The sequence below is a fragment of the Salminus brasiliensis genome, chromosome 8 (genome assembly GCF_030463535.1).
Source record: "Salminus brasiliensis chromosome 8, fSalBra1.hap2, whole genome shotgun sequence".
Lineage (NCBI taxonomy): Eukaryota > Metazoa > Chordata > Actinopteri > Characiformes > Bryconidae > Salminus > Salminus brasiliensis.
The window spans coordinates 37,150,494-37,168,024 of NC_132885.1; the positions used below are offsets into that span (position 1 = coordinate 37,150,494).

At 39.2% G+C, this 17,531-nt stretch overlaps 1 protein-coding gene across 1 annotated transcript in view; it reads right to left on the reverse strand.

The window, feature by feature from the left end:
* The window catches only part of gypc (glycophorin C (Gerbich blood group)), a 56,301-nt gene extending 39,461 nt beyond the window's left edge, over positions 1-16,840 (reverse strand). Inside the window, exons 1-2 of the mRNA XM_072686511.1 lie at positions 16,656-16,840; positions 4,963-5,072 (exon numbers count right to left, since the gene is read on the reverse strand). Coding sequence (XP_072542612.1) covers positions 4,963-5,035 — 73 coding nt within the window. The 5' untranslated portion in view covers positions 5,036-5,072; positions 16,656-16,840. The remainder of the gene's footprint in view (positions 1-4,962; positions 5,073-16,655) is intronic.
* Between the last annotated feature and the right edge of the window lie 691 nt (positions 16,841-17,531).

Here is a 17,531-nt window from a genome sequence, read left to right on the forward strand (position 1 = left end):
TTTACTAAGTTGTGGCCATGACTTCATCTTGTTCCCATGTATTGTTTGATACATTTTGGATGTGTACTTTGAGCTCCGTAAAGTACTTAAAAATGATAAGACTAATTATTGGTTAAGACCAATTGGTTATATATATATATTCATGTAGCTTTACATATAGCATTATCCTTTTATCTATATTATCTTACTCTTTTGGCCCTGTTGTTCTTGATGTTCTGTTTTTTGTTTTGCTATCTGGTGTCGACAATAAGAGGATGGGTTCCCCTTTTGAGTCTTGGTTCCTCTCAAGGTTTCTTCCTTTGGATCTAAAGGAAGTTTTTTCTTACTGCTGTCACCCTTGGCTTGAGCAAAAATCTTTATAAAGCTGTCATGGGGCATTTTTTTTTGTAAAAAGGGCTATATAAACAAACTGAACCTGAATTTTGTCCTGTGGACTGATGCAGTTAAAATGGATCCCAAACACACCTCATATTGATCACGTGTTTGATGACAACTGAATTCCTGATTTATGCTTTATTCATTCATTTTAAAGACATCTTCTATATGTATGATAGTGGGCCTGTTTGACTACTTAAAGCCATATTACCCTTCATTAGTTTGTCTTGCTTTTGCTTACTTTATTAATTTCTTTTTTTTTTTTTTTTTTGACTCGGTTGAGTGAACCACCCAGAAATGTATGCATTTCTAAAATCAGTCGATCCTAATCCCTGTTCTGGGGACCCAGTTCACTTCGGCATTTTGTGCTTTTGCTAACTTAACACACCTAATTCAGGATATCAGCTAATTACCAACCCCCTCATGAGCTGGGTGTGTGATCAGCACTATTGGAGGCGGATTAGTTTTACAAGAGGAGGTTCTGTCATGTAATTTGTTATGGATTTAACTGACTGATGGGATTTGTGCAAGTTCTCTAAATTAGCACAAGTAGCCCAGACTAAAAAAGCTCGACATTCATGTCTGCATTATGACACACAACGCTAGATTTCTTGTTTGAGAACCTTGCACATCTGCAAATGTAACAATTTATCTGTCTCAAAGGTAGAAATATTATTTTTATGTGACACATAGCATCTATTAGCTTTTAGTTTAGAATTATCTTATCATGAACTGATGAGATTATTTATCAGTAATTACTTTGGAAGGCACACAAAAGCCATTACCTGGTCACTTAATTAACAAATGATATGTACAGTTTTATTAACAAATGTATATGTATGTGCCTCTAATTCAGTCTTATTCCTCTCATATCTCCACCCATGTTACCTCCCTAGTCCTGCCTTTTCTTTGCTTCCATCTTTGTTTAGTTTGTTATCCCTTCCTTTTTCTATATTTGTCCAGTTATGTCTAACAAAACAATCCAAAGAAGTTTACAAATTACTTAAGTCTACTACATTTACTAAGTCTACTAAAAAAAATTATAATTTGTAATAACATAAACAAGAAAACCACTGCTGTTTTGGACCAAATATTTGAAGGGCATAATTGACTTATAATTTCTGTAATTACACATGCAGTGAGAAATTCCAATATGTAATTAAAAAATGCAACAAGTTGCGTAAATCAGATGTTATATTTGTATAATTACACATCAAAAGAAGTTATAAAATGTAGATGTTATTACGAAAAGTAAAGTTATGCAATTTCTGTTATTACACAATGTAATATGTGAAATTCCTATATAATACAAGTCTTGAATTTTTGGTGTTATTACAAAAATGTAACACTTGGGATATTGCAAAGTGTAATTACACAAATGCAACAAGTTGTGAAATTCTAATGTTATTACACAACTGTAAAATCATAATATACACATTGTTACACATTGTATTTTATATTTCATATTTCTACTTGGGTTTTCAATTCATAGGAATACTTGTCATGTTTAGAGGCAAAGGCTGGCTGCAAGGACAGGACTAACAATGGGAGAGACCTGAGTGAGACTAATGGCTGGAAGGGGCTAAGGGGAAGACAAGGACGGGACCTAAACAGAGCCATGTGCTAAAAGGCACATGGCAAACATAAACAAATGAAAGTGAAACACAGATGGAAATCAGGGAGACATGAAACACGGCCACAGCGTTATAATACTTACAGCGTTATTTCTCTTACAAATCTCATTAAAATATTAATTTATGAATAACTCTTCATTTAGATTCTTAATTCTTTAATTGTTTAATTATGAAGTAAAAGCTAATTGATAGAACTGTATAAATCACTGTTATTCTAAACTGTTCCCATATTTAGTAGAGGTATTTAGTAATTAGAGGTATTTAGTAATTGGCAGTGCTTTATGTTTGGGCACCTTCTGGAACACTGGTTACACCTCACTCTGCATTGTTGGGGTTAGCCGATTACAGAAGAACGATTGCTCCACAACTATTACTGACTCTAAACTACGCACATTTCCCATTCATACTGAATTACAACCACAGTAGCCCTCTGTATTGGCTTAAATTCGAAGCTGTAGTTGGCTTCAAAAATAAAAGGGTGTGCTGACGGGTGTGCTGACGCTCGCTAACCAAGTCACATCCTTTTCAATAACTGTCCCATTAATGAAAAAACTGAAGCTAGACCTAGACCCTCACTTGTAATGCAGTACTTCCTTGTGTAAAAGGAATCAAAACCAGACAGGCCTCAAGATACAAAACACAAAAGACTTTGGTGAATCATCCCACTGGAAATCAGTGGTTCCTTACACTCCGACACACTTTTAATAGGGATTAACCACTGAAATGGCCACTGCGTCTCAAGTCGGGCAAAATCTTAGCTTAATCTTGGCAGAGCGTTACACTGCACGGATGGTTGCGTTCCTTTTCTTTGGGCTAATCCTTTAAAATGCAGGCTGGAACCTTCCAGTCATAAACCCAAACCATGTGCTTAGTGCGTTTGCAGAGCTTTGAGCTTTCTTACTGACTTTTCACAGCATGCAGCACCTGGGCTGGCCCGAGTCATTTCCAACAGCACCTCGCTCCAAGCTTCTATCCCTTCCTCTCCTCCTCCCTTGAATCGGAGGGAATCACTCCCTGCAGTTCTTACGCACCCCAGAGGTGAGGGAGAAACTGGCAGTTATGTACGTCCCCCTGCCGTGCACGGCCAATTTTCTGCCTTCCGAGGAACTATTGCCAAATTACTGTGGCTGACACACACTATCAATGAATATTGATTGTTTTCCCTTTGAATTCTGGGGCTGGAGGCGTATCCTGCTGTCAGCTGAATCCATAACATGATTGTACGCATGTAACGATGCTGGGTGCCATTAGATTACTTGCTTTAATCCTAGAAATTGCCAGGATTGGTGCCTACCAGCAGCTCCTTGTCAGTTTAGGGTTACAGCCATGCCCCTTATTTTAACTTCCTTAAGGATGCATTGACTTTGGAATTGCAGTTTTTTGGTTTTACTGGGAAAGCGTTTATCCAAAAAGACTTCTTGTGGAGTCCCTCAAGGTTCAATTCTAGGGTATGGTGCTTTTTTTTTTTTTTTTTTTTTTTTTTTTTTTTTTTTTTTTTTTTTTTTTTTTTTTTCCCTTTGTCCATCTTACCTCAAGGTGATGCATGGGAACATAAGATTCAGTTTCACAGCTGTTTCCATTCCCTGAAAACCCAAACATTCACTAAGAAGCACCAGAAACCTCATAACTGGTCAACAATTTGCTACGGTTTCATTAAGAACAAACTGTGCAGAGTCTTGGTACCAAACCCTTCATTCTTTCATTCATATATCAATTATGAAAAAACAAATCCTGGATGTTACTGTATATTCTGACCTCTGTTTTGTGCCTAATGGCTAGCTTTTTAATCATTTGAGAAACATAAAGTTGGGCCTTTTATTCCAGCACAGTGCAAAAAAACATGTTCATGCATTTGTTATAACAGAATTGATTACTGTGATGTTCAAAGGGGCATCCCAAGAAAACAGTACGTCCTCTACAATCTGGAAAAATACCTGTCAGTCTGTTAATGTTGCCGGATGTGATCTTAGATCTGCAGATTCTGGCCTTCTGCAACCACCCTCTGTAAATTAAAAACAACCTGGAGAGGCCTCTTTCTGTTATTATGCTAGTGGCGTAGCCAGAGGGGTTGGCCACCCTGGGTGCCACTCCAATCTTTCTTTCACGGAACTGGCTGATTAGAATGCTACCATCAACCCATCTGGGAGAAGGTAGTATGTAATATGCAGTTTGACTCACTCATGGATACACAAAGCTAAAGAACATTTTTAAAAGCCATGTTTGTAAAATAAAAATTCTCTATTTACAGAGACCCTGCATCTGATAAGCTACTGTCCTGTAGACTTTGGATCCAGCCCGAATTTACCTGATCCAACTGATTACTTTAGTCTTTAGAAGTAATTAATTGGTTGTGTGTTTGAGTATATTTGAGCTGGTTTCGGGCTGGAAACCTGCAGAAAGGCAGTTCTCCAGAAGGAGGGTTGAAGACCACTGGTATGGAACCAGTATCTGAAAAACCCTTCGACCAGGCAAAGTGGCATTTAAGCATTCAAGCATGGTTTTTGGTTGATGGTTAATGGTTAAATGTGCACAGTCGAACCACTGCCACCTTACCACCTTACTTTTTTATTATTATTATTATTTAAATAAAAAGTCTATTGAACTGTACTTGAGTAGTTTGGTGCAAATTTGGTGAGAGCCCCTTAACTCCTTAACACTCCAAGGTTTATTACACACTAAGGTATATTACTCAGTAATTACAGGGACTTCTATTACCAATGAATAGCCCCAGCAGCTTGTACAGGAGTTTGTAATAACACTTTCGGCCTTTTTTAGATCATGTTCTTTACATATTCTTTAGTTGCAACAGAAACGTTGATTCACTAAAGTTCCTCTTGCGGATGGTACTATTCAAATGTGAGCTTTGCCAACTGACAGCTGCAGTGCAACTGCAGAGCACAGCCTCCACTGGTCCTGAACATGTGTTAAGTGCACGAAACCTCATGTTACTCACTGGTGAACATGTCTTCGTTTGGAGGAAAGCTTCCGTTATTTGCCATTGCTGCAGAGTGTCCCCTCACCAGCATATCTGGAAATGGCTGTGGGAATGATTGAAGAGGACAGCTGAGAAAGAGAAGGAGAGGGAGAGAGAAAGAGAGAGTGACGGAGTGAGTGCTAGCAGATGATACGGTGCCTGTCGAGAGGGAAGCAAAAAATTATTTCACTTGGATCTTGAATCACAATAGAGCGGAGGAAATGAGAGAGGAAATGGCTGAAAGGTTATGTTAGGCTTTTCCTTTTCCAAAAGCAGTAAACATTCAGAGATGTGAACCAGAAATGTTACTTGCATCTGTTATGTAGAAATGCTAGAGGTTCTAATTCTGGAACATATTTGTCAAAATTTACTTTGTGTGTATGCAGGTCATTTGCTTAGCTGCTAATTTCAAGGTTACCTACATAGGAACTCAGCTGGTGTACCTCAAGAGTTAATTTTAGGGCCTCTTTTTTTATCTCCATTCATGCGTACATATATGTGTATGTCCAGAGATGGCTTTCTACTAGATTTTGAAGGATTACTTTGAGGATTTGATTGCATTCAGCAACAACAGATTTAGTAAGGTCAGGATGTTGGAGGATCACCACCACACCTCGTCGCAACTCCTCGCAAAAGTGTTGGCTGGAGCACCATCATCATTCCAGCGAAGACCGTTCCACTGCTCCACAGCTCAAAGCTGCTTTATATAAGGGGTATAAAGCCCCCCCAGCATTGAGCTGTGGAGCAAGCCCACACCTGGCACATGTTTATCTGCTCCCAGGAGTCCTATTCTATTAGCAGTACTTCTCTACAGGGACTAGACAAGGTGTGTGTGTATATATATGTGTGTGTGTGTGTGTGTGGGGGGGGGGGGGGGGGGTGCGCATTCGCACATCTGTGTCAGCAATAGGTGCAGCGTAAAGTAGCTGAATGCATTACATTATAAGGGGTGTCCACAAACATTTGGACATATAGTGTAAATGTAGTGTAAAAATGTCATGTCAACAACAGTATGTTTTCCTAATAGCGTCCTGCTTTGTCTAGATCTCACCAATCTCTAAATGGAGAGGCAGTGTTTGTTACTATTGTTAGCCTAACCTCTCCTTGAGATATCGAATATGTCTTGGCTAATTGGCTGCATCTAGGATTAGTAATTCATTTTATTTTTTCCAGAACAGTTTCTTTAAGCCGGCCATCCAGATAATCAGCAATTGTGGGTTCTTTGATGGCAAACTATTTAACTGACTCAGATCAGCTTCAGAATTACAAAATTGTCACAATGAATGTCATTAGAATGAGGATGACCGGCTACAGCACAGTAACTTTACCCAAAAGTGCAGAGGTTATTAGGGAATGGCTATTAGAGCCTTAAAAAAAAGTTGGGAAGCTCTACCTATGAAGTGGGTAAAATGTAAATAAAGCAAATTAAAACCTACCAACCTCACTTACAGTAAGTACGCATGCACTATAACGAAGAAAGTGTTGAGAAAACTCAACTCAGTATTTTAAGGCAACATATGTTATGTAGAAATGCTGGAGAAAAAATAAAACGAGCTTTAAACAACCAATGCATGTTCAGACTTTCTCCCCCGGTTCTAATTCTGGAACATATTGAATGTGTCTAATCACAGATGAGTGAGCATTTTATATTTAGCTTTTCTGTTTAAAATTTACTTAGAGTATCCAGGTCATTTGCTTAGCTGTTTATTTCAAGGTTACCTACATAGGAACTCACCTGGTGTACCTCAAGGATCAATTCTAGGATCTCCATGCATGCATACATATATGTGTAGATTCACCAATAGGGACATGATGCACTAAGACTTCCAACAACTGCATTGGTAGTCTTTCATAATAATATTTATTTGATTTTCCAACTTTGGTTCCGCAAATGATGTTTCTGTGCGTGAACACTGCGATGTTCGGCCAGCATAGTTATACTCAGCAAGTTGGAAAATGCTAACTTGCTCTGACAGCCTTCAACACCAGAGGCCAGTGTCTGCAGTCAACCAGTACATAAAATACTACATAATACCTAAGAAAAGGCAGTCTGGGTGTAACGACTACAAGCCAACAGTAAGTTAAGAGCTGCAGATTCATGCCCAGTATGCAAATACAATATGATGTCGAGAGCCAATGGGAAAGCTTCAGTAACTGCATGTGGAAGGGCTGGTGCGCAAGACCCGAAAGCACTCATAGCTATTATTTTATATATATATATATATATATGCACACTGCAGTTATACAATTCTGAAACTTCCCACGGCCCATTCCCCTCACTTCCAAATTAATTAATGTCTTAGAATTGACCCCAAGGTGTGAATATTGAAAAATCACAGGCTTAACTGCAAAAAAAAGTTTGGGCCTTAGGGATGTCACAAATGCCATAATTGGTTTGTTTATTCTATTTTCACATTGTTTTTTTCCCACTTGCTTCTACCAGAGGTGTAAAAATCAGTGTGGGGCTGTTAATGGAGCACTAATTAGTCTGCAAGCAGCGTGCTGCACAACATGTAATTGCCATTCTTTAGACACCAGCTCAGAGTACTGGCGTCTCAAATACAGATCAAGTTAACCTGATCCCATTGGCCTTTGTTTCGGTCGACCTCGCAGACCTTAATGGCAGCTAATAAACACAGGAAGACCCAGGAGATCAGAGTGAGTGTCTTATCACAGCCGGTCCAACTCTGTTCATTTCCTTCACTCAAGTCTGCCCCATGTCCCTCGGCCCTGTGTCTGGCTTGGCTCAGTTGTGGAGTTGTGGTTGTGGCTCTGAAAAGCCGATCATGATGGAATTGTTTGTGATAACGAAATCAAATGTACTGATTGCCAACCTCAAAGATTGTTGGTTTTTATATATATATATATCTAATCGCAGATTGTGTATATATATTGCAGATCGTGTGTATATATATATATATATATATATATATATATATATATATATATATATATATAGTTTAATTTACAATCGGGTCAGTGTGGACAGTTATGCAGTCTTTTTGTAATTTTGCCTCTGTACATCTCTTCAATAGATTTGAAACCAAGCAGGTTTTTTTGTTTGTTTTTAAAGTAAACATAAAATTAAAATGGGACAAACTAACTTAAATACAATGATTGTAATACTTGGCTGCAAATCCATACTACCTTATTTGATAGTGCAGTTTTTGCTTGTTTGTGGGTTTTTTGCCTTTGTAAATGAAAAGCTCCACAAACTTTGCTTGTCTTCTGCAATCTGTCAGGTTTTTTGTTGTTACCATACATGCAAACGTACGTACGTACATACATACATATATACAGGTGTGTGTGTGTGTGTATCTACATATAGACCAAATTGTTGATGTAGCCTCTCCTAAAGTTTCTGCTATCTCTCTGATGTGTTTTTTTAGACCACCTCCTTCACTTTCATTGACACTACTTTTTACCACATATTGATTCGTCTCCACGAACAGCTGCCAAACACAAATTAAGCACTTGAAATCATTAGACCTTTTATCATGTTAATTTGTCATGAAATAAAGCCGTTATACAGCTTATCTGTTAAATGATCAAATACTTTTGAGTTTGTGAAATGAAGGGACTGTGTTATAATGCCATTCCTAAATGGTTAGTGCTTGAATTAAAGCTAAAAGTCTGCACTTCCATCACATTTTGTTTGCTTCATTTCAAATCCTTTGAAGTGAAGTACAGAGGCAAAATTACAGCAACTGTCCTAGTCCACAAAATGATGGAACTTTCTGTATATACATATTCTCCATTTGAGATTTCACAGAAATGTTGAATAGTTGTTAGGGAAGAGGAAACGCACCTTGCTACGTATGGGGCTGACCGGTCCGGTTTTCCCATGTGACAATCTAATATATGGCAATATATAGGTTTGAATTATATGCCATACATTTGAATATATGGAATTCACAGATATAAGATGTTGTGAAATGGACCATTATCAAATATTGGATATATGTTCCAGTCAAATGTTGGCAACACATACGTGTGTGTGTGTGTGTGTGTGTGTGTATATATATATATATATATATATATATATATATATATATATATATATATATATATATATATATATATATACACAGTACACAAGTATAACAGCATGACAGAAAACTGTCACTGATGTAAAAAATGGTACCTTTTTCTAGGAGGATGAGGTTGCTTTTTGAGCATTTCTATTGGTCAATATTAAGCATTCTGACACAATATAAAGAACTGGCAGTTTCACATTGTCGAATAGTGAGTAAAACATCTCATGTATTATACATACGGTAGATATAAAAGTCTACATACCCCTGTTCAAATGCCAGGTTTTTGTAATGTAAAAAAGTGACAGCAAGACAAATAATTTCACAAATGTTTCCACCTGTACAATGCAATTGAAAAACAAACATATCTTTCAGGGAGGTGAAGAAAAAATAAACAACTGAGATAATGTGGTTGCATAAGTGTGCACGCCCTTTTATGACTGGGGGTGTGACTGTGTTTGACCAATTACATTCAAATTCATGTTCAATTGGAGTCAGCACACACCTGTCACTAATTAAAGTGCCTCTGATCAACCCCAAATAAAGTTCAGCTGTTCTAGTGACATTTTTGTAGCCACATCTTCCAGCACAAGCCATGGTCCGCAAAGAGCTGCCAGCGCATCAGAGGGATCCCATTATTCAAAGATATCAGTCAGGTGAAGGCTACAAAAGAATTTCCAAGTCATTAAATATACCATGGAACACCGTGAAGACTGTCATCATCAAGTGGAGAAAACCAACACAACAGTGACATTACCAAGAACAGGACGTCCGTCCAAATTTGATGATAAGACAAGAAGAAAACTGGTCAGGGAGGCTGCTAAGAGGCCAACAGCAACACTGAAGGAGCTGCAAGAATTTCTGGCAAGTACTGGCTGTGCTGTACATGTGACAACAATCTCCCGTCTTCATATGTCTGGGCTATGGGGTAGGGTGGCAATATACCCGTATATACGTACACATGTGTATTAACTTATATAGGGTGGCAAGACGGAAGCCTTATCTTTCAAAGAAAAACATCCAAGCCCGGCTTAATTTTGCAAAGACATCTGAAATCTCCCAAACGCATGTGGGAAAATGTGTTATGGTCTGATGAAACCAAGGTTGAACTTTTTGGATATAATTCCAAAAATGCTGCTTATCATCAAAAGAACACCATACCTACAGTGAAGCATGGTGGTGGCAGCATCATTCTTTGGGGCTGTTTTTCTTCAGCTGGAACTGGGGCCTTAGTCAGGGTGGATGGAATTATGAACAGTTCCAAATACCAGTCAGTGTTGGCACAAAACCTCCGGCCTTCTGTTAGAAAGCTGAAGATGAAGAGGAACTTCATCTTTCAGCACGACAATGACCCAAAGCACAGGCTTTGGAATTGCCCAGCCAGAGTCCAGACCTGAATCCCATCGAACATCTGTGGGGTGATCTGAAGAGGGCTGTGCACAGGAGATGCCATCACAGTCTGTCAGATTTGGAGAGGTTTTGCAATGAAGAGTGGGCAAATATGGCCACCTCAAGATGTCACGCTTATAGGCTTCTACCCAAAAAGACTGAGTGCTGTAATAAACTAATACTTTGTTGCAGCATCTTTGGCTTTTAAGGGTGTGCATATTTATGCAACCAGGTAATTTTACGTTTTTATTTTATATTTTTCCGCTATAAAGATTTCTATTTGTTTTTCAATTGCATTGTACAGGTTATAGGTCACATTAAAGGTGGAAAAAGTTATCTTTATAAATTATTTGTCTTGCTGTCATTTTTTTACATCACAAAAACCTGGCATTTGAACAGGGGTGTGTAGACTTTTTATATCCACTGTATATACTCAATATACCCGATATATACGTACACATGTGTATTAACTTATATGCCCAATCCTTCAATATGATATATGTGCATATATAGTCATATCAGATTTCCATATGGTTTCTTTTACATGTATGGTTGGGTGCTTGTGTCCCATTGACTTGTGAGCAAATGCTGAAACAATAATATAACATAAATCTGTTGCAGCTCCACCTCACAACTTGTCTCTTGGTGCCAGATACCACGAGGCCCTTTCAGAAACTAGTAGAGGGTGCAATTTTGGTAGCTTACAAACAGTGTATCAGGCAAGTGGTACGCTGCAACATACTGTTTTGGCTCATTAGTTCAAGGTAGTCGAAGAACTTCATGAAGATGTGTCAACTTAAGCAAAGATTCTGAATTTTCAGTTGGACAGAGGCATAGCTATTTCCTCTGACCAGACATGGCCAGTTAGGAACAACCAGGAACTTTATTTTTTTTGCAGGCGAAGCGATTTTGTAGGCATTTACTTGATGACGAGCAGTTCACATGCTTCTGCTTCTGCTCACTTTAGAATTCGTCTTGCTGCTGTCATCTGCAGTCACATCGTCGACAAAGACAAGTGGAGGGGGACTGCCGGAGCCAAAACAATGGAAAAATGTGTCACTGCCCAATTACTTGCGGACTGCACTGCAATAAGACACCAGGCTGCCATTTGTCTTCTGAGCTACTATCCTTTCCACCAGACTTTTAAAAAAGGTAGTCCTACAACTGTAGAGCTAAGAGGAATGCTAGCCAGCTGGTATGCTAGATGGCTAGCAGGCCAACGAGGTAAACAATTCATTCCTGAAATATTTGCAATTTCGTAACTCCAGTTTGGATTTCGTTGGCCCTCCAAAATCTTGCTCCTGTGCTTCACTGAAGCTTCAGCTCATGGACTGACGACTAATGCATAGTTCTCTCAATTACAGCAAATAACCCAGGCCCTGAAACCTTAAAACTTTGGCACACCATTACCATCACTCTACCACCACCATGTTTGACTGCTGGTATGCTGAATGCTGTGATAGCTGTGAGCCAGATCTAATAAGACCTCTGTCCTCCAAATCTTCCACTTCAAACTCCTCAATCTGCAGAACACATTGATACTAATAACACTGGTTATTTTACAGATTTACATTAACATGGTTGCCATAGATCTTCCCCCTGAGAAGACCTCTGTGTACTTCTGTGTAGTATTACTGTTTGGAATGGCTCGCTCGTTCACTTTTTCACTATTATACTATATTGCATTTGCTACATAGTGAACTGACTGGGGGTCGACCAGGTAAAGACAAGGTTTGGGACACTACTGCTTTCAGAAATACTGCTTTATTAAAAGTGACAGACTTTGTTGTGTGAAACCTTGATGTTCTGTTGCATGAACAAATCAAACATGACCATGCCATATGAACTGTTGAACGATAGCTAGGTACATTTACATTTACATTTACGGCATTTAGCAGACGCTCTTATCCAGAGCGACTTACAAAGTGCTTTGCTATTTACCCAAGAAAACCTCAGCTAGTTAGAATAGACTAATACAAAAGATACCTCCAAGCTTAGACATTGCTAAACACAATACAATAAGGCGACCATAGAACTATTCGTCCAAGTACTCTCTGAAGAGGTGGGTCTTCAGTCTGCGTTTGAAGACAGCGAGCGACTCGGCCGTTCGGACATCCAGGGGCAGCTCGTTCCACCACTTTGGTGCCAGGACAGAAAAAAGCCTGGACGCTTGTCTTCCGCGGATTTTGAGGGATGGTGGGTCGAGCCGAGCCGTACTTGAAGCTCGAAGGGCTAGGTAATTAGGGTTGTAGGGTGTTCACACCAAGCTGACATCCAAATGACATCTACTAACATTCTGTAAGTAAAACTGGCAGCTTGGGCCTTCTGTGTATTGCTGGCACTCTGGTATACGTCTGACCAGAGGCATCATAAATGAGGAGACCAGCCTCTGGTTGAAATGTGTATGGGAAGTCTCGTAACACTCAACATGGCGTCTATTTATGGATACAAAGTCCCACCCTTTAGTCCCCCATGTTGTGGAGATCTTCACTTGGAGATCTAGGTTTTTGTGAATTATTGAGCTACGAACTATTTATGATTTGTCAGATTTTTAACACTGATTTAAAATATGTTTCTGAGACGGTAAGTTCAGCTTTAGTTTCCAATATTTTGGCCTCTTCTCTTTAAAAGAGATGGGAGCCTGGTCTCGTATGACTGGAAATGATTACCTGGCTTTGCAAAGATGTCTGTCGAGACAGATTTTTTCGCTATGCAACGTCTCCTTCGTTGGTAGTAAGACACCACCGCATGGCATTGTGGTATACATCCGAAATTGTAGCGTATATCATCTGTACACTGCATTTTGAGATGCATTATGGGTGAACTACTGTATAATAAGAAATGAGACGTTAAAAATTGCAACAGAACATCACCAATAATAGGTAATGGGGAGTGATTTCGAATGCAGCGGAGGTTTCTTCCCCTCGCTCTGAGGGAGTGTTTTCTTGGCAAGTGTGAGACGAGCCTTTATGCTCTTCTTGGTTAGAGGTGTGCCTTGCCATTGTTGCCCAGTTTCTTTCTAACAGTGGAATCATGAGCGCTGACCTTATCTGAGGCAAGCTGTGCCTGCAGTTCATCTGGGCTCATTTGTGACTTCCTGGATGAGTCGTCGCTGCACTATTGGAGGAATTTTGTTTGGCCGGCCACTTCTGGGAAGATCCAGAAGTAGCCACTGTTCCAGGTTTTCTTTATGTGAGAGATAATGAGTCTCACCGTGGTTCGCTGGAGTACCAGAGCCTCAGACATGGCTTTGTAACCCTTTCCAGGCGAATGTATTTCAGTACTCTTCTCATCTGTTCCGGGATTGTGATCTTTTGATCTCGTCTTAGTCAGCTGCACATTAGTTTTTAGCCTGACTTTACATTCCTGGAAAGATTCAGCAGCTTAGACTTTTTAAGTTTAATTTTAAGACCTATTATTTATAAACCACTGTGAATTATTTAGCATCTACTATGATTTTTTTCAGTATCCACTATGAAGTATTTAGTAACAACTGTAAATTATTCATTATATACTCATTCAGCAACCACTATGCATTATTCAGCAACTACTATGAATTAATCTGTAACTACTATGAATTATTCAGTATCTATAAGAAATTATTCAGCAATCACTATGCATTATTCAGTAACCATTATGAATTATTCAGTATCTACTGTGAATTATTCCATAATTACTCTGAATGATTCAGGATCTATTCAGCGACCACTATATAATTATTCAGTATCTACTATGAATTATATATATAGTAAAATTATGACTTCAGTAACCATTATATATTATGTCACAACTATGAATTATTTAGTATCTACTGTTAATTCTTAATCTATGGGGAATTATTCAGCAACCACTAAGGATTATTCAGTAACTACTATTAATTTTAAGTATCTACTATGAATTATTCAGCCACCACTGAATTATTCAGCACCCTACATATATATTATATAACCATTACCAATAATTGTGTAAACATTATGAATTAATCAGTATCTAGTGTTAATTATTCTGTATCTATGGGGTATTATTCAGCGACCGCTATGAATTATTCAGTATCCACTGTGAGCTGTTCAGTGTTTACTATGAAACTAATAGGGTGAGGAGTTAATGTATGGAGCCATGTACAAGCCATTAGAGTGTAAAGGGTTAAAAGGTCTTTTTAAGAGTATTCCAAGGTCTCTTCTGCTTGTCTTCTTCTTACATGCTCTTGTTATTAAAGCACAAGTCTCCTAACTCCAGTCCTAGATACCCACCTGCATCCACAGTTTCCTCTTTTCCAAAGCAGTACAGGTGGGCTCTTGGGACAGGGGGTGGAAAACACTGTTTTAGGAAAATCAAATGAAAGACTGTGGCAAATCCCCAAAACAGCAATTAGAAAGCCTTCATGTTTGACTTGATCTCAGCCCGATTCACTTTATATTGTTCTGTTGTGAGACTTTAAATGTGCCTCAGAAAACTTCAAAGCCCACTTGTAGCAGTTCTATCAGAACCCAGCTAACAGAATTGTGCCCCAAGGCTGGTTTAGAATGGCTTTCTAATGGAGTTCTAATGCCATTATTTCATATAAATTATTGAGGCCTATATTTTTTAAATGTTCTTAGACTGTTCCAAGAATTTAACCATGCTGTTATGGTGAATCTACCTTAACATTACAACCACACGCCTACTATTGTGTAGGTCTGCTCCATGCCCCATCAAAGCATGAACTTCAGAAGACGTTAGCAGCATCATATAGCTACTTAGCGGTCCTGTAAGTTGTGAGGAAGAGTCTCTATGGATCAGTGACACTTGAGTGCCAATAACTGTGTCAGCAGTTCATTAATTGTCCTTTCTTGGAGCACTTTTGGTAGGTACTGACCACAGCATACTGGGAACACCCCACAAAGACCTGCCTGATGTTCTGGCCCAGTCATCTAGCCATCACTTCTTCTCAAGAGTCTTACACTTGACTTTTTTCCTGCTTCTAACACATCATTTTCAAGAACTGACTGCTCCCTTGCTGCCTAATATGCAGACCCACCCCTTGACAGGTGCCATTGGAACCAGATACTTCACTGTCAGTGGTTTTAACATGGTTCTGGCAGGACTGGCAGTGTATCTGCTTAACGATGCATATTACAACTGAGCTTTAGCAATGCATGGACCCCATTAACCACTACGAACAACTACAAATATGACCTTGTATTGCCACCTGTGGTGCGTCACTATACTCGTCCAGTCTTAAAGATAAACCTACTGATTATTGCACAAGCGTTTGGCTGCCTGAAATTTACCCAGGCAGAATTTCTGCACAGTGATGGTAAATAGAAACAGACATCTGAAGTGTTGAATGCCTCTAAAAAGCTAGACTGTTGAAAGCTATTACATAAAATAGCATATCTGATGCCTGGGACGTTGTTACGCAATCATTTTGAGATCAGGTTAAGGCCTAAAACTGATATTTTGTAATCCAGTAACAGATTTACCACCACTTTACCATCATCAACATTTATATCTAAACTCAGAAGACATATGTAGGTTCACTGGTGGTTTAGGATGGTAAAACAAATGGCTATATAAATGATCTGGCATGTTTCTGCAGAATTGTCAAAGAGCTCATGACTTGCTTTACATCTTAGCAGTTAAATTTATATAGAAATGTTTCCAAAAACAACAAAAAAGAGAAAGAAACAGTGAAACTGGCCTTTAACAATTTTCACAAGCCAACTGTGGCTTCTATTACACCCGTAGGTAATGAACTATTAAAGTGAAAGCACAAAAGCAAAGTGCTGATGGCAAAATAACCAAGACTTATACTACAAGCATAATCTGTTAGACCAATGAAGACTTTACGATGTTCTCACACACACATACACACACACACTCTTGAGTCAACTGTCCAGGCACATCACAAAGTGCTCCTTAAGTTTCTTAAAGGGCTGAACAAATGTCATACACAGCTGTTAGCAGTTGTGTGCTGAACCAGCTATCACACTAGTTTTAGATACACCCCTGCAGAAGTTGCGTAGAAGTACTGGAGTTTCAGTTCCTCACAAATTTGCATGTCTGTTTGATTACAAACATGTTGTGTATGAACATAGGCAGCCCAGATTTGAGAGAGTTGAGAGAGAGTTGGCACAGAAAGGTCCTACTTATGTGTATAGATCTTCAGTCCCTACGTATTACATGTAGCATGTAATACTGCATTAGAAATGCTGTAACTCAAAAGGTCTACATTTAAACGAGCAATAAAGCAAACAAGGTCCAACCTACCAACTGTCCCTCAGTCTTTTGCAACAAGTTGTCCCTCTCCTGCTCCTTCTGAGTCCGCTACAGAGCCAGGAAATGCTTCTTTAGACAGCTGAGCGCATAGGAAGTTGCTGTTTTTTTGCCTTTCAGGGAAGAAAAGAGAGCAAACTTGCTGCTGAACTCTTGCACTGCTGCATTCGTATGTGGTTAGGTCAGATGGGTTGCACGTGAACTTTTTTTTTTTTGTGTGTGTGTGTGTGTGTGTCCCTCCACCCTCGACTTATTCCCTGGTGAATGATCCCTGCCGTTCCAACCAATAGATCAGCAGACCCCTCCCCATAGCTGTGTAAATAACCCACAGCTGTTGTCAGTACATGGTCTGGGAAAGTGTGGAGGGTGGAGGGGACAGGAAGAAGGAGAAAGGGAGAGGACTACTAGAATGGGTGGAAAAAACAAGCATGGATATTCAGGTGGAATAGTTCTCCGAGTGATTTCGTAGAAATCTTTTATGAAGATCCATGCTTGTGATTGAGATTAGTGTGAGGCTGAAGAACTGAAGGTCTAAAGAAAGGTTTATTACCAGTGTAGAGGCTCTTCACATTCCCACATCTTTATTGCAAACAAGGTTCTTTATGGGAGCAAAAGTGGCTCTTCTACGGCACCACTTTTTGAAGCAGGGCTAATGTTCTTAGCAAGCTTCCAAAATATAGTTATGCCATAACTTTTGGGAGAAGGGCCACTCCCTGATTTCCTCCTTCTCAGCCCTGAATATACATTTCTCTTCTCACTTCACCTTCGTAACAAACAACTTGGCACCCATTTCCACCCATCATCTCCCCTATTTTACAAGCTCACCAAGTATGGGGGGAGCTAAGCTTCCTAGGCTCTTACCTTGAAGCC